Source organism: Puma concolor, chromosome B2 (genome assembly GCF_028749965.1).
Source record: "Puma concolor isolate L17-30 chromosome B2, mPumCon1.1.hap2, whole genome shotgun sequence".
Taxonomy (NCBI): Eukaryota; Metazoa; Chordata; class Mammalia; order Carnivora; family Felidae; genus Puma; species Puma concolor.
Window position 1 is genome coordinate 29,093,635 of NC_141671.1, and position 17,146 is coordinate 29,110,780.

Here is a 17,146-nt window from a genome sequence, read left to right on the forward strand (position 1 = left end):
TGGGCTCAGCTGGGCAGGGGTCTAGCCCATTGCTGAATGCATGGTGGGGTTGCCAATAATTTGGGTTGTCTCAAACACAGAAAAAGGAAATGAACACATTAGCCTCTTATTTGCTCAAAAAGCAAAATAAAACAAGATTAGGATGCTGGTAGAAGGCCTTGATAAGAAAGTTTAAGAGGCTAAAATTGAATTCTCAAACATTTGACTATTTTTTTAAAGAAAGGCTCAGAAACAAATGACGTCAGCATGTAAGGAAGATAATGAAGCTCCAGGTGCTAAACCAGGTCCTACCCATTCCACGGTGCTCATGTTTCTACAATTCCCAAAGTGCTAACTGGTGGGCAGGAAGAAGTCAGTGAACAAGAGGGGCTTTTTCTTCATTGGTAGATTGTTTGGCCAGCACACAAGAGATAGAAAACATGTGGCTCCAAGCACTCACATTGGCAAGGAAACAGGAGAGAAGTTGTAGTAGTAAAAGCACAGATTTTGTGCCCTGGAATTCTGGTGCTGGAGGGCAGAGAGGGGAACCAAGGCACCTGGTGTTAAAAAAGTGTTAATTACTAGGGGGTCCTGCATCCATGCTTGCTGGCCCAAAGGGTGCAGCGACCACCTAAACAGAGCAAGACCATAAGAGGTTCTGACAGCAGGAAAGGCTGGCAGGAGCAAAGAAAACCACAGGACAAGAGTTCATGGTAGAAAAGAATGTAAGCACCTATTGTGCACCAGGTCCTGTTTTCAAGAAGCTAATGGTCTACTGGTAGAAGCCTATACTTCTGTTAGACCAAAGGACTTGGTGATTTTTGGCACAGAGGAAGGATATGTTTTATGACTGGGAGTTATCAAAACTGCACAAATATTTTAATTAGGTCCCATCACGAGAGGTGTACTGTGATGTTTTCAATAGAAGAAGTAGCCTTAATAAGTTATATATACATGGAGTAATTTTATACCTGACTCTATGAAATATATTAAGGGAGATGGTAATTTAAAGACACACTAATGGGAATTCTTTAACAAAGAGAAAAGGGAAACTTCAGCCTCCATTGACCTCTTATGAAATGTAGAATTTTGTATAATGAGCCTCTTTTAATTTTTTTTTTTTTTTAATTTTAGAGATAGAGTGAGAGTTGCAGAGGGAGAGAGAGAGAGAGTCTTAAGCAGGCTCCATGCTCAGCATGGAATCTGACATGGGGTTTGATCCCATGATCCTGGGATCATGACCTCAGCTGAAATCAAGAGTCTCACGTTCAACCAACTGAGCCACCCAGGCGCCCCTCTCATAATGAGCTTCTTAATGGAAGGTATACCCACAGGAGAACACAGCACAGGGAAAATAAAGCAGCTTTCCCACCCACCGTCCTCAAAAATACCAAAGTAATCTTTAATTATCTTTGAAGAAAGAACCAGAAAAAATGAAAGAAACACGTGAAAAGCTGGAGAATTTTCATTATCTTTTCACTGTTGTCTCTATAGAGAATGGAAACAGCCAAATCTTACATGTTAGGAAATGTGATAAAACCAAATTAGAATAGGGGCACAGGGCACCCACTAATGCAGGCTACAGTGAAATCAGACAGGCTTTCAGGGCCTCCAATATTGCCTAAGGAAAGAGGACTGATACAGAAAGAAGAAAGTGAAGCACATAAAAATGTGTTTTGTTTTTCACTGAAGGATCTTGTGAACCCAGAATCATACCTGTGCATTTCACACCTGGATCCTCTATGTGACAATCAGTAATGGTCATGAAGTAAAGAATAATAGGGGCCATTTTACACATGCTGTAAAAATGTTCTTTTATTGAATTTTGTATTATCATAATAAATAAAAAAAAATCACAGTAAAAAGGAAAAAGTCATGTATGAATACTCTTTAATTACAGTAATGCATATGTTGAAAAATGGGAGGAACATATACCTAGATGTTGGTCTGCCACATTAATGAATAATTACAATTTTTAAGCCATAACTTCTATGAATTTGTCAATGATTTTGTCAAAACTGAACTTCTCTTTATGTGAGATTTGTCAGTTGATCTTCACTCATCATTGGTCATAGAACACTTAGTTTATTTTGAAAAATTTATTTCATGTTGAACAACAGATACACAAGTAGGTAGAAAAAGTGTTAACTAAAAAGATAAGATAGGGCAAGATGCATAAAAATCCCATTCCACATCAAATTCTATAAATAGCATGTCTAGGTTTCTTTGGGACCAATTCTTGTGGTTTTCTAATATGTCTGCAGCCAAAAATATTTAGACAAGTAAACATTCAAGTGGTCACTCAGAATGCCAGATTAAAGGAACTGAGTATAAAACCCTTGGTTATTTCAAATCTACTCTGCAAATGCAGAAATGTAATCTCGCAGAGACTGGAGACCAAACTTGCCCCATGGAGCTTGGATTCCAAATCACTCTGAATTTACTGGAAAAGAAAAGAAAAACAAAACAACACAACCGACCAGTTGATTTCCTATGTCCCACTCATGCCCATTAACTGGGAGTTCTCCACACTCACTTCCATGTAGAACATATTGTTAATTAAAGGATATAATAAAAACATGTACATTTTAAGCTTATGTATATCTTATTAAAACTCTAGACAGCCACTGTTTAAACTTAGATCAACAAAGTAAGTTTTCAGGGGAGACATATTTTATCACTGGAATGGTTTAGGATTGTGGCTCTGGATGGTAATAAAAGATTCTCTTTTACTTGTTACTAAAGCTTGTTTTTAATAAATGCTATATAAACAGTGTGTCTGTACATCTCCTGCCCCAGGAGTGGAGAGGTCCTGCTGCATCCCTGGTGGCAGCTGAGGCTGCAATTATTGTGAGGAGAATGGTTGGAATCCGCTAAACCCTGGCATTGTTTTCAACCTTCTCTACACCCAGTTCTAATCTGAGAACTGGGGGGAAGAGGGGAGGAGGGGGAGTGAAGGAGGAGGAAGGAGGGAGGAGGGAGAGGGGGCAGGAGGATAGAGGGGGGACAAGGGGAGAAGGAGAGAAGAGGGGAGAGGGCTTTCAGTTGCCAGAGGCACCCAAATGACCAAGCCACATTGAAGAATCCAGCACTGGAGTTTGGGCGAAGCATTTTGGGAAGTCCTGCTGTATGAGACACTGTGGAGACAAATCTCTGCAAGGTTGCACTTTAGTACCAGGTGTCCCTGGAGAGCATCAGGCTGTCCTACTGTGTGAGAATGGTAAGTATCCCTGAGCTCTGACTTCTCAGGGGTGCCTTCTCTGGCAGCTCAGGCCATTCTTCTGAGGCAACCAGCCATGCCTGCCCCTAGGCTACTCTGATGGGGAGGTGGGACTGTCTTCCTGACAGCCCCACTGCCCTCCTGTCACAGATGCTATCTGCCAATAATCCTTTGTACCCCTAACTCTGTTTCTGCTTCTGGAGAAAGCAAACCAGCACTGCCTATAATTACTTCAAGGTGGTAACTATATATGTTGCCTCACTTGGTAGATTTGTCATTGGAGAGGTCCCATGGGGGCATCCAGTGAGCCTGTCTCCTAACTGCTTGAACTTCCTGACTCTAGCCCATCCTGGTGGACCCAAATCAATCCAAGGCCCTCCCACGGCTGCCTACAGTTTATACAACAGGACGGGATTAAGCACTCTACTTTCCAACCCTCACCTCCCTCACAATCACCTTCTCTAAGGTCTTGGACTTCCAAGTACACCATGTTCACTCTTGCCTGTGCCTTTACCTGTGTATCACCCTCTTCCCTGGATGCACTTGATTCTTCTTCCAAGTTTTCCTAGCAGGACACTCTCTGTGAAGCATCCGTGGTCCACTTGGCCTGCATTCATGCTTCTATGCTCAGCATTTGTTCACAGAACATTTGGGAGTGACTCTCTTCTATCCCCAACTCAAAATCTGAAGACAAGGCTGCCCTGCCTCATTTTCCTTTCCCTCATGGCAGTCTGAACGGTGCTAGCTCTATAAACATTTCATGAAGTGGTTCTCCCAGTGAGCTGTGGGCACTGTAGCATGGTTGAGGCACTGCAGAATATCCTCCCCTGCTCTTCATGGGCTGTGGTCCGGAGGAGGGGGGACTCTCACAAGGGCAAAGTTTGTAGCAGATGCTCAGATGCCACCTGACCCTGGTGGTCTTCTCTCAGGGGATGCCATTTCACCAGCTAGGCCATAGGAAAGCACAGATCAGTGAGGGCACATTGGCAGGCATGGATGATTCTAAATGCTCTCTACAGATGAAAGCAGTGAGTCACAGGCCAAGCTTCAGATAGCACACTTCAGGACAAAGTGTGTAGGAGAACCAGACTCCCTACTCAGACCCACTTTTAGTATCAGCTTGCTGACACTCAGATACTTCTTGGAAGCTTGTGGCACTTCCTCCATCCTATCACTGAATCTCCGCCCTACCCAAGGCTGAGTTCCAGGTCTGCCTGTTGTATGGCAATCATCCTGTTCTGTCCCCCAAGATCACAGCATACAGAATCCTCTGCTGGCCAGCTTCCCATTAGGTTCAGGGAGATAGGACAGGAGGACATCAGATGGGAAATTTCTACTCTGCTCCCTCCCAACCTCCCATACTTCTTAAAGACCTTCCTTGCCCAGGTCCTTCTGGACAGCCCTGCACAGCCCACTTCTTACTTGGCTATAGTAACTCCATCTCCCAGCCCTGGCCCTCAGCCCCAGGGGTTGGAAGGAGGTCCTGTCAGTCTCTGGTTGCTTTGACATCCACTGTTGCTTCCCATGTCTCTGTCCTCAATGAGTGTCTTCATTTGAGTTATTTGACTTGAATGACAGCAAATCCCTAATCTTCTTGCAAAACCCTCACAGAAGTTCCTCCATTTATGTAATGATGGTACATCAAGTACAAAATACCATCTGCTTAAAGTACCAGGCATTAGCCCCATCCCCCTTCCCATACACACATGGGCCATTCTGTTTTCTTGCAAAGCACTTCCTGGAGCCCCAGGACATCTCAGTACTCTGCCTGCTACTCTAGGCTAAGTCAGAAATGCCCAGTCAGAAGTATGTGTGGTAGCCATAGTGTATGCACAATGGGCAGGCTTTGATGAAAAGAAAAAAAAAAGTCTTTCTCATGTGCCTACTTACATATATCTACCTATCTTCCACCTTAATCTCCCCACTATTCCTGTGATCTAATGTAAACCCACCTTCAGAAAAAAAACTTGAACATGAAAGCACATGACTGTTAGTATTTCATTAGCTTAGCCTCGGAGAGGTAGTGGCATTTTGAAAGGAGTGGTGACATTTACGCACACCTCAGTCAGATTGCTTGGATTCTACTTCTCACTTGGCCACTTTATGGCATTGAGACTGGGAAATGCTCAAGTTCTCTAGAACTTGGTTTCTTCATCTGAAAAATGGTGATAATAGTAAAATCTATCCAACAGGATTGTTGCCAGAAGTGATTTCAAGGAAAAATCTCAATGCCAGCTTCTCTCCCACATTATGTACTCAATAATTGTTGACTATCACAAGATTGATTGTCTTGTTATCCAGATGTGAGCTCTTCAGGATTAGAAGGGCATTTATAGACACATAAAATGCCACCCAGGAAAGCTGTGAGGCTGCCTCTGGCCACATCACTGTGCCATGACACAGGGTACCCTCTAGCACTGCTCATCCCTCCTAGTGAGCTTCTTTCACTCCCGTCTTAGAAGAAGTTCCCCACATGAGTGGGCTGCCTCCTCTGGGACTTCCCCAAGGTATTCCAGAGAACCAGGATGAAACTGGACCTGAGTCAGGCCTGCCTGACATGTGACTATCTTGGCTTCCTGGTCACCAGTCCAGGGCCCTAGCCTCTCATTTACTAAGTACCACCTCTATCCCCCAACCTGCTTAGTGAGGACCTGTGCCTTCCTCCTCCTGGAAGGTGGAAGATAATAGGAAGGAGCTCTGGCAAAGCAGAGAACAGGGCTGTGTGCTGTGGGGAAGTGAATATCAAGGCATGAAATGTGGGTTTTAGCCCACACCTGCAATACACCTCTGGGATGCACCTGATTTGGGGAGATCCATGAAGGCCTCTGAAAACAGTCAAGAAATGGTCCTCTCCTCTCACACCTTCTTGACTTTCTGTCTGTCACCACATCAGTGTGGCTTAACACAAACCAAGGAGCATCCAAACATTTGACTCCTGGCACATGACAAGTTTCTCTAGGGACTCCCATTCTGAGGAAGCTCAGTGCCACTTGGGTCTCTTGCCTTGAAGGGCACACCCTTTGCAAAGCAGAAGGTGACATTTCTTTAGTGCACAATGTAGAGGCCTTTTGATTTTTATTTTCCCAAAAGGCTCCATATCAGTGCCTTGGGGAATCCCACAGCCAACCAACAAAAGGCAAACCTGCTCACTAGAAAGTATGGTTCCTGTTTGTGCTGGTTTGGCCACTTCTGGGAAGGGCACAAGAAACTGAGGGCAAAACACTTGATGATAAATGGACTCTGAGGGGAGAGAGAGGCCAACATAATGTCGATGGCAACTTCTTATTTATATTTTCACTTGTCACTGATGTGGGCCCTGGAGGACTGAGCAGCTGAGTGGAAAGGCCTCTGTAATGGGGTCTTCTTGGGTCAAGTTGGACAAATGGTGAAATGGCATGATCAGTGTTGTTTCCCAAAATTGTTGCAAGTGACATTATTCCTAGAAGGAATTGTTAACCCTGTAAAAATCAGTTTTATTTTTCCCCCTCTCTCCAGTTTTCTTAAATAGGCCTTTGTGTAAAGGCTATGATCAGGTATAATCCTATCTAAAACATCTTCTCTTAACCCTACTTCTAAATAAACAGTGAACACCACACTCAGAATGTTGAACTGCCTAGTAATTTCAGTCACCTGCTAAAATAGCTCTTTTGACACCAGACTCTAATAACTGAACTAGAAGCTTCAGGAAAATTAACTGCAAATTACTAACTCTTGATCAACAGTTTGCATAAGATATCCAGAGTCAAAATAAACCCAAACTTGCAGATGTTCAAAAACGTACTGGCAATTCTTTCCCCAGATGGAAAGAGACACAGACACAGCACTTGTAACCTTTAGTCAGATGCTTATTAGGTGGTTAAGCCTAAGCTGCAAAATAGATACTAATTTTGATTACTAATTTTGGTACTGGCTTAACTAATTATGTACTGTTATTGCAGTGACAGGTCTCAAGATCTATAGCAGGGGTAGGAAAATAAGAGCAAAGTGTCAAGATCTCTCTGCATGATGAAATGTGGCCATTGTGTTATATGAATCCAAGTCCATGACGGTCTTGATGAGCCCAAGGTTTAAGGAGACCCTACTAAATCCTAAGGGAATGACTGACATGCTCAAGCCTTCAGTTACAAATCAAAGGCAGCTTTTTTTTTTTTTTTTTTTTTTTTTTGCTTCTCAGTTTCTCCCTTTCTCTGGGCAATAAAAAGGAAAGGGAAGAGGAACTTCCCTCTGAAGTCTTGGTGATTTCTTGTTAAGTACATATATAAATATAAGCGTGTTGAAAGCACATTCTTAATAAAATTATTAATAACTTAGGGCCAGGATGGGAGGAGTCATCTAGTGTGGGATCACAGGGTTTTGAATTTTAGTGTGTTCCCTATTTTTATGACTAGATACTGGTGCAAAGAGCAGCCCTTTATGACCAGCTCTGGTTGTGCAACATGAGCTCTGACATTTCCCTGGGTGTTCCAGGTACCTGCCATCTAGGGTACCCGAGTTCAAGGTACCTTTGTTGTTGTACGCAAGACTCTCCTGAAAGTTAAAGATTTCTCTAAAAACTAAAAACCAAAAAAACACAGGTGTATGTGCACACACATATGCACACAAATCACCAGAATTTATAGGCTGTCTCTGTGCATGAGTAACACAAAGAAGCCCCAGAAGTTGGAAATGGGGTTCCCTGCTGAGACAGAAACTAGAAAGAACAAGCACCTAATAAATAAAAAAGCCACTAGTGGGAACTCATCTTCACGGAAAAGCATAAATGCTTTTGAAGACACACAAGAATACCCAAGGTTAATGAAGGTGCTCTAAAAAACAGGATTTAAAATAAACCTTGGGGAAAAAAAAAAGTATATAAACTGGGTAGTCTGCTAGACCCTGGAAAAGTGACTTCAGGAAGCAAAGCAGGAGCCTGGCAGAAACACCACTCAAGCATGTTATGGGAAAAGCACTCCAATCATGGGGGATGCCAGATCAGGATTACTCCCTGCACACCACTAAGGCTCTTAGCTCCATGTCCATCTCAACAAGACAATGCCTAATGACTAATTTGGCTTCCCTCACAAATCTTGATAATGAAAGAGATAGTCTAGTGAATAAAATTGGTTTTCATTTATGAAAAATTTCATAAATTTTCATGATAAATTATGAAACTGGACATTTGAATTCCACATTAATTGTCATGAGTCTATTCCAGGGAGTCTGTCCTGTGTACACGGATAAACTTGAGGCCCTAATCTGCAGAGCTGGGATGACTGCCTTTGGAGGTCCTAGGTCTGGCAGCCCCCTTAAATCTAACCTTGACATTTCAGATCCTACAAACAATCATCATGGGGAAGGAGGATACTGGTACAAAGAACCACTGTGTTGGAAGATTCCAGAGTGGCAAGGCCACAAAACCCATAGTCCCCCATGTTCATCCCAATACTAAGAGCATTTGCTTCTCCCTCCCCAACCTCCCTCAATCCCAAATCTATTTGCCTCCTTTGTCCCTTTTCATCTCTACCACCATGACCCTGTTCAGGGCACTAGTTTCAATCACCTGGATGACATAACAGCTGCCCCCTGACTGCCACCCCCCGCCTTAATTCTCCACCTACACACCAACCATGGTTCCTGCTTGCTCCAGCACATTCAATGAGCCCCCACCCATTATACCCATTATATCTGCATAATGGTACTCATGCTGCTCATGAGGTTCCAAGCTCAAGAATCAGTCTGTGGAAAGCTGGCAGGGCACCTGACCTCTGAGGTTGATCAGCTCCAAGGGCTGGTATAAGAAGTAAACCAGTTATTATACAACAGACACTAAGCAATGGTATCACCTTGGCCAGCTGAGTCTTTGCTTGTGTGTGCAGCTTTGTCTGTACCACTTACCACCAATGCCCACCCCTTGGTTCTTGCTTTAGTTTACACAATGACTTGGGGTCACCCCAGTGCACTGTGTTCCCTCATGCCACCAACTTAATATGCATGCTGAGCCTGGGCCTGGACTCCCTTTCCTCCCACTATGCCCAGCTAATTCTAGCACTTAAGCTTCAAGTCTCAAATTAGGTATCACTTTTTCCAAGATACCTTCCCTGAACACTGCCTAACTCACCCCAAAACTGGAATGGTGTTTCTCTTTCCCTTTCCCACACATTTTGGGAGCACCTATACTAGTCCTTAGGACTTACTCTGTAATTGTCAATTTTCCTGTCAACACCATTAATGGGGATCAAAACAAACTCTCCAGGGAGAAAAGGGGAGAAGCAAATAGAGGTTCTGGCTTCAGTAGCCATGCAGCTTTGCTACAGGGGTGCTTGTTCTCCCTTAGCCCTCATTAGAGGCTCACAAACTTCTAAGTGCAAAGCCCAGAGGTGGCTCAGCCCCTCCCTCTCACTTTACCCACTGATTTGGGATCAAAAGATCCAGATTCAGGCAAAGAAGCACTAACATTTTCACTTTCCAGTGTATTTCTTAGCCTCTTTGAGACTCAAATGAATAACCCTGACTGTGGGTTTATAAAGCTTTGCAGTGATACTTTGTAACCCACAGAACACCAATTATTAGATGATTATTGTTGGTGCCAGATCTCATCCTATAGCAAGAAGAAGTGGACAGGAAAGGATGTCAGGCTGCAAGGGGTGGGTGACCCTATTGGATTGGGGCCATTGCCAACAAACCTGTTTTCCTAATTCTGCCGCCTCATGTCCTACACACAGAACAGAGGTCTTCCTGAGGCTCTGTGTTCAGCCTTGGCCATTTTCCCTGAGTTTTCCAGAGACAAGGCTCTGGCATATCCTCACAAGTGGGAAGTGGAAACATCTTGGGGCTTTTAAGTATGACACATGGTAGTACTCAAAGGTTCCTACAACTAGATTACCTGTACTACATTCAGGCAGGCCTGCTGAGTCAGAATAAGCATTTTAATGACCCAAACTGATCACTGTGTATCATCTCACACCCATCAGGGGCTGTTGCCAGTACAGAGGGTCCTCTTCATCCCAACACACAGCTCCCAGCCCCTTTCCTGAGCCCCTCCCTGGTTGAAGCAGAAACTCAGAACACAGGTCAAGCCTGCCACCTACAGTTAAAGGGTCCAGGTACATCAGCTCCTGTGTTCACCTGCCCTTAGTTCAAGCCAACCCTATCCTTAGACTAAAAAGTCAAATTTCCTTCCTTCTCCCCTGGATTTAGAAATGGAAAATTTAGGAAATTGACTTAAATTGCTCTTTAGGCCAGTGTGTGTTTCTTCAAATTAAAAGCTGAATACGGAATCAGAATAAACTGCATTCAACAATGTGCAGCAAATGATCATGGAGTACCTGGGCTGCACACCCCTGAGATAAGTGCAATAATTCCAGGGGTGCCAAATATTCAGTTCTCACACGTGTGCAAACAAACTATAAGTCCAATTTATGAATTTCTTTCTGTTCACATTGAAGACCAATTTTTCTCTCATGGTGAAATTAATTTACTTTTCATTGCCTCTGCAATTAAACCAGCATTACTGCTATGAGAGCAGGCTCCAATCCTGTATCATGACCCTCATAGGCAGAAACACATACAGTGTCCACCCCTCACCTCAGGAAGAATGCATTGCCCATGAAGTTAAATGCTAGGTTGCCTTTTGTTAACAAAAATGTGTAGCTCTTGCTTGGTAAATTCCACCACGGAGAAGGCAAACCATGGGTGAAACACACACCAAGAGATATGTCCCAAGCTGGGGAATTGAAGAACATATGGGCAGAGTTTACACAGCGTAATTCTCATGAGAAGCAATCATGATTACTAAATAGTAACCAAAGCAGTGCAGCAGGGCTCTTCAGATTGCTTAAACATGGGGCGCCTGGGTGGCTCAGTCGGTTGAGTGCCCAACTTTGCTCAGGTCATGATCTCACAGCTCATGAGTTTGAGCCCCGCATCAGGCTCTGTGCTGACAGCTCGGAGCCTGGAGCCTGCTTCAGATTCTGCGTCTCCCTCTCTCTCTGCCCCTAACCCACTCGCATTCTGTCTCCATCTCTATCAAAAATAAACAAACATTTTAAAAAATTGCTTAAACATCAAAGTTAAGGTTAAAGAAATTGATGCAGCAGTGGAATTAAGGTAAAAATATTTTCTCTTGCTAAAAGAGTACCCTTAGTTCTCAACATATATCACCACCATCGCACATGTAGTCAATTTAAAATGAAAAACAAGTTTACAAATCACTTCTGGATACTTAAAAATAAACTCTAGGTTGCTTTTCTTTTTGGCAGCACCAGCCTTAAGCTCTGTGGCTTTGCAATATTTCAGAAACTTCAGGTACATTACAGTCTTCTGAGAAAGGCCCAGTACTTCAGAATTCTTGGAGTGGCTGTGGAGAAAGAATATTACTGGCAACAAATATTAAAGCAACATTTTAAGACCTATAAGAATACATTTAGATGTTCATAAATGTACACACATATTTAAGGATTCCAGCTGATATCCTAAATATTATTTCTGTGAACATATTCACATTTCTTTTTGGTTTAAGAAAAAAAAATGTACCTTATAGACAAATTATTTCAGCTGTAGATGGAAAAGTCCATGGCCACGCTTCCCTTTCCCAGTGTATATCAGGGGCCTATGTGGGTGTGTAGAGTTTTCTCTGGTCCCCAAAGAGCTCACCTGTGACATACCTTCTATGTGCACAGGAAAACTGCTCTTCTTATTCAGGGGCTCTTTTGTTGGTGGAATTTGGAGAAACTGGGTTGCAACATCTTTTCTGGGAGAGGCCAAGCATACTTTTTCATTCTTGTGGCTTTGTGTGTTTAAACAATTTGAGGTGGTATAAAAGACTGAACCACGAGATTGCTCGCAGCATTCCAAGATTCCTGCTGCGCCACGCTGCAAACTGCAGACATTCTCCAGGCCTGCTGGCCTCGGCCTGAATGTGAAATTTTACCCACTAGAAAGCATCATTGGAGCTCCAGTCAAAAATTTTAAATAGCCCATTGATACTGATGCTTTTGTACTTTGGCTTCAAAAGCAATCATGACCAAACATTTTCAACTATGAGTTGATTACAGTAACGAAAACACCTTTTCAAAAAACATTTAATGAGGTAGCTGAGGTCGAATATCAAATCCACAGCATACACAAAAGTGCTTAATAAGTGCTCAGGCATTTTAAAATGTATTTTTAAATGCAAACTTGCTACAGTGCCTAATAAATGCTCTTCCCAATTCCTGAAGATGCATGCAAATGTTGCAAAGAGGCCCTTGCAGAGTGCTAACAGCAAGAGAACAAGAGGTTGAGAGCAAGTGAAGCTGGACAGGAGTAGAAAGGAAGGGCGCTCTGGGCATACAGCCTGGGTTGAAGTGGTTGGTCTCCCCATGGAACTTAAATATAGTCAGTGCCACCAAGAACAAACACTAAGTAGAACTCAGGGATATGATGGGCTGAGAAGGGGGTCTTGACTTGAGGTGGTAGGAGCCACAGCCTGGGACACTTTCACTGAAAGATTGAGGCAATGCTCAGAGCACCCCTTCTCTGTCTTCCAGGGCCACTGGAACAACACTCAGGAGGGAGTCTGGACTCCTGCTGCTCTCACCATGACCACCCTGGATTCTGTTTGCTCACAGCCACAGGCTGCTTCCGGCTGAGAAGCTTTTAAAATGTTAACTTCAAATGACTTCCATGTGGAGTCTTGGAAAAAGGAAGGGTGGTGATACCAAGGCTGTCAGCATGGATTTTGTTACTGTTGCTGCAATATGAACATTCATGCTCATGGGCACACATGCACACTTGCCTGCACACAGGTGCACACATGAGTTGGTACGGGGCAGTCAAGCAGACTCCCCACGCTCAGGCAGGGCAGAAGTTGGCTGAGTGAAGGGGCCTGGGGTGGGTTCATGGAGAAGAAGCCTGGATCCACCTTCGCCACCCTCCCTCTCCTGTCCTCCATGGGGGCAGTCAGTATTCCAGGGCACCCAGCAGAAATGCACTGAAGACAAGGGATGGAAAGGCAGGCACCAGATCACTCTGTTATTAGGTCTCCGTCGTATAGTTGCTGTAGGCCAGAGGAGGCAGGGTCTGAAAGCTGCTCCACCGCCTCGTACCAGGCTGGGACTCCACACGCCCTTGCTCTTTATATTTACCCAGAATGTTTTTGGCTTCTTCTGCATCCCGCAAAGGGCTCTCTCCATATTCTTCCTTCAGCCACTGTCGGTACTGGAGAAGTTAAAAAAACCAAAATGTCACACACACACCTGCATTCACATAGATTTTACCCATTACTTAACGGTACAGATTTTGCCACATATAAACAAGGAATAAATAGGCATTGGGTAATCATGGGTCTGTGGTTGGCCAGCCAGTGTCAAGCAAGAGAAATAACTGCTTCTTCCAGATTGTGGCCTGAGGACATGAAAGCAAGCCAAACCAAGAAAATGGTACTTGACCCAAAGGGAGATAAACAGAAGCTAATATTGGGTCTGATGGTAAAAGATATGTTCTAAGCTGAGGACTTTAATGGGGATGCAGGTGGGGCATTCTTGGACTAGATGTCTTCTGTGGGCCTTTCTAACTCCAACCTCCATGATGTACAGAAAGATTGTGGCATCTTCCCAGGGGCTGCTGTTTACATCACCAAAGTCTCCTGAACATGGTTACCTGGTGGACTTCATGCTTCTCAAACTCCTGGAGCTGTCTCTGGAAGCCCAGGTTGGGGTTGGCACAGGACCTCCCTGCACGCACAGTGTGCAGGGCATCCTCCCAGCCAAAGTCGGTGACAGTCATGATGTATGCGATCACCAGAGTCACGCTCCTGGAGACGCCAGCCAGGCTGTAGGGCCAAAAGAACTCACATGGGCAAAGGGTTTCAGTCCAGAAGTCTATCCTATGATTCACTGAGAGCAGGAGATTCTGTGGATCTCGTTTGAGAAAGTCATCCTGCCTTGGATTATGAGTGGACACCAAGCCAGTATGAAATTATTCAGAAACATATAAGCTTCTACTTTATTATATGCTTCTACTTTATTATACACTAGAATCTCAGGCATTCAGTATCTGTGTTAGCCTCATTTTTTTTGTAGATTTCCTACTGGCTATGGCTTTGGACACTTCAGTTTTATGATTTTCTATGTTTCCTAGCCCCTCTTCACATATTCCCCATTTCCCAGGACAGAAAAAAAAAAACTAACCAAAGCACATCAAAGGAACTTGAAGGGTCTTGGATCTATGCAATAAATCTATTCATAAACTGCAGCAGTTTAGAAGACTTCATTTTTTTTTAAGTCTGGTTTTCTTAGATAAATGAAAACTAAATCTATAACTGAAAAACCCATTAAATACAGAAGCTCTTAGGAAATATTTATTCTTCTTGACATAACTAAGCAGAGTACAAGAGAGGACACATTCCATGTGCTCTGGGATGTATGGGTCAAGAACGGTTAATTATATCAGGCAGACTGAGTAAGGGACCAATTTTAAATGCATATGCAAATTAAGGTGGTCACAGAAGGCTGTGCTGCATCAGATTTAGAGTGTTCTAGCAACGGTTTAATATGGGGAAGTTTAGAAAATTTCTCATTTTTAGAAAAGCCTATCTTCAGATTTATACAACCATATGAAATACAAATTCCTAGAATATCATATCTACACATATTCAAATGATGATGATGATGATGATGATGATAATAATAATAAAACAATGACTCTCAAGTAGTGGCTCTTTCTTAGGGCTTTATTTCAGAAATACTGAGAGCTTTTAAAAAAATACATCCTCTTGGGGTACAAACCTAGAGATTCTAATTCACCAGGAGCCACAGAAGCACAGGCACAAGATTTCAGAACTCCCCTTATATGGTCCCAACTGCACTCCTCAAAGTGTTTTTAATCAAATGTAGATTACCATTACAAAACCCACAATGTGTTACATGTCCTACTCTTTTTAAAAGTAAAAAGGTAAATCACACTATTTCAAGAACTGCATAAAACTGCAGAATGCTGTTTTTTTCTAAAGCAATCAAATTATCTACTATCCCTGCTCTCCTATTATGGGTTACAGGTCCTTTGAACAGTTTAGTTTTCATTGATGGCTCTCCTGGATATCAAGCAATGGATCTCCTTGGTCAAGACAAGTTTATCACCAATCTCAGCAGCAACGCAGCCCAGGAGACATCACTTCACATTTCCAAAGAGCTTTCACTGCAACAGCAACTTCTTTGGGGAAACTCAAAGGACTGTTAAGCTTTTTAAAAATATCTATATTTTACAATATAATATTATCTCTTTTTTAAAAAACTGTGTATAGTTGACATACAATGTTACATTAATTCCAGGTGATTCTACAAGTTTTACATTATGCCGTGCTCACCACAAGTGTAGCTCCCATCTGTCACCATTCAATGCTAATACCATTGACTGTATTCCCTACGCTGTACCTTTTATACCCATGACTTATTCATTCCAAAACTGGAACCTTGTATCTCCTACTCCCCTTCACCCATTTTGCCCATCCTCCTACCTCCTCCCCTCCAGCAACCATCAGTTTGTTCTCTGTATTTACAGGTCTGGTTCTGCCTTTTGTTTGTTTTTTGTTTGTTCATTCATGTGTTTTGTTTTTTAGATTCCACATATAAGTAAAATCTTATGGTATTTGCTTCCTCTGACATATTTCACTTAGCATAATACCCTCTAGATCTATCCATGTTGCTGTAAATAGCAAGATCTTATCTTTTTCTGTGGCTGAAGAGTATTCAATATGGAGCCTCATTCAATATAAAGAGGGAAATGCTCAGCCTGCACTTTAATGAACAGCAGAGTTCCAGCTCTAGGATGTTGGCTACTGGTTCCTTTGACATATTAGTTATGTGATTAGTATGAATACTAGTGGTAACAAGCATTTCATAATATATATAATTGTCAAATCACTACATTGTACACCTGAAACTAATGTCAACTATATTTAAATTAAAAATAAAAAAATAAAATATGAGAGCCAACACTCACTGAGAGCTTACCATGTGCCAGGTACAGTGCTAAGAACTTTATGTACATTGTCCTTGGATTATGTGCGTTTTAACAGCTTTCTCTGCAGTGTGTACATACTCGTGTATGTATATACATATCCGCACAAAGTATAGCTGAATGCGGTAGAGAGCTATATATAAACTATTTATTTCTAAGAATCTATTCAGATCTTTTCAAAGTACTAAGCTAAACATACATAAAAGCCCCAATCTGCATATGTAGAAGAAATGGTTATTTTGGTGTTACACTAATACAATGCTAAACACCCACATATGTGATCAGAACTCTCCAGAAAGAAAAGGTGTTTTGGAAGGTCACTGAAGTTTCAGGGATGAGCCCACAAAATCTGTACCCTCCACAGGAGGCTGTTTTGAGGGAATGATAGACATAGGCTAGAAAAGAGTTTTCTGTTGTCCAGTAACCTTGACAGTCACTACAGAAATCCTACTGTGAAAATGAAAATAAAAAAAAAACATAGGGTTCTCTGTCATCAAAAACTAATGATGACTAACAAATGGCAGGGGTCAGATGGGGTGTATGTTCAAGATTCAGATGGTAGACGAACTATTAAGAGCTGAAATAATTAATCACACACAGAAAAACACTTGACAGAAATCAGGTTGAGAAGAAATGCTAAGCTATTATTAATTAGGTAGAGGCATACATACCAGTGTACAAGACAACCCTCACCCCTGAGTCGGCACTCGTGAATGAATTTAATACTTTCTTTGAAATGTCTTGTCCTGTAGGGGGAGAAAAAAAGAGAGAAGTGACATCTCTCTACTTTACTCAACATATGATGAAAAGAAAAAATCCATCTGAGGTTTCTTGAAAAGGTCTCAGAGTCCCACAGCTTCAAAACCGTGGTCACATTGTCTGGGTCTGGAGCTGCCTCAGCTTTAGAACCTTTCATACACAATGCTGAGGCTTGGGAAGGGCTGCCCATCTTCTGGGATTTTCAGAATTTCT

General features: G+C 42.6%; 1 protein-coding gene across 8 annotated transcripts in view; it reads right to left on the minus strand.

Annotated features, from left to right (window-relative positions):
* Positions 1-1,767: 1,767 nt before the first annotated feature.
* Positions 1,768-17,146, minus strand: part of DUSP22 (dual specificity phosphatase 22) — a 72,393-nt gene continuing 57,014 nt past the window's right edge. For 4 of the 8 annotated variants that reach the window (XM_086706455.1, XM_086706451.1, XM_086706448.1 and 1 more), the window contains 4 exons: positions 16,846-16,920; positions 13,817-13,988; positions 12,954-13,375; positions 1,853-11,534 (listed from right to left, as the gene is read on the minus strand). In XM_086706455.1, coding sequence (XP_086562581.1) covers positions 13,193-13,375; positions 13,817-13,988; positions 16,846-16,920 — 430 coding nt within the window. In that variant the 3' untranslated portion in view covers positions 1,853-11,534; positions 12,954-13,192. Of the gene's footprint in view, positions 11,535-11,710; positions 13,376-13,816; positions 13,989-16,845; positions 16,921-17,146 lie in introns of all 8 variants that reach the window. The other 4 variants (XM_086706452.1, XM_086706449.1, XM_086706453.1 and 1 more) reach the window with 4 other exon arrangements.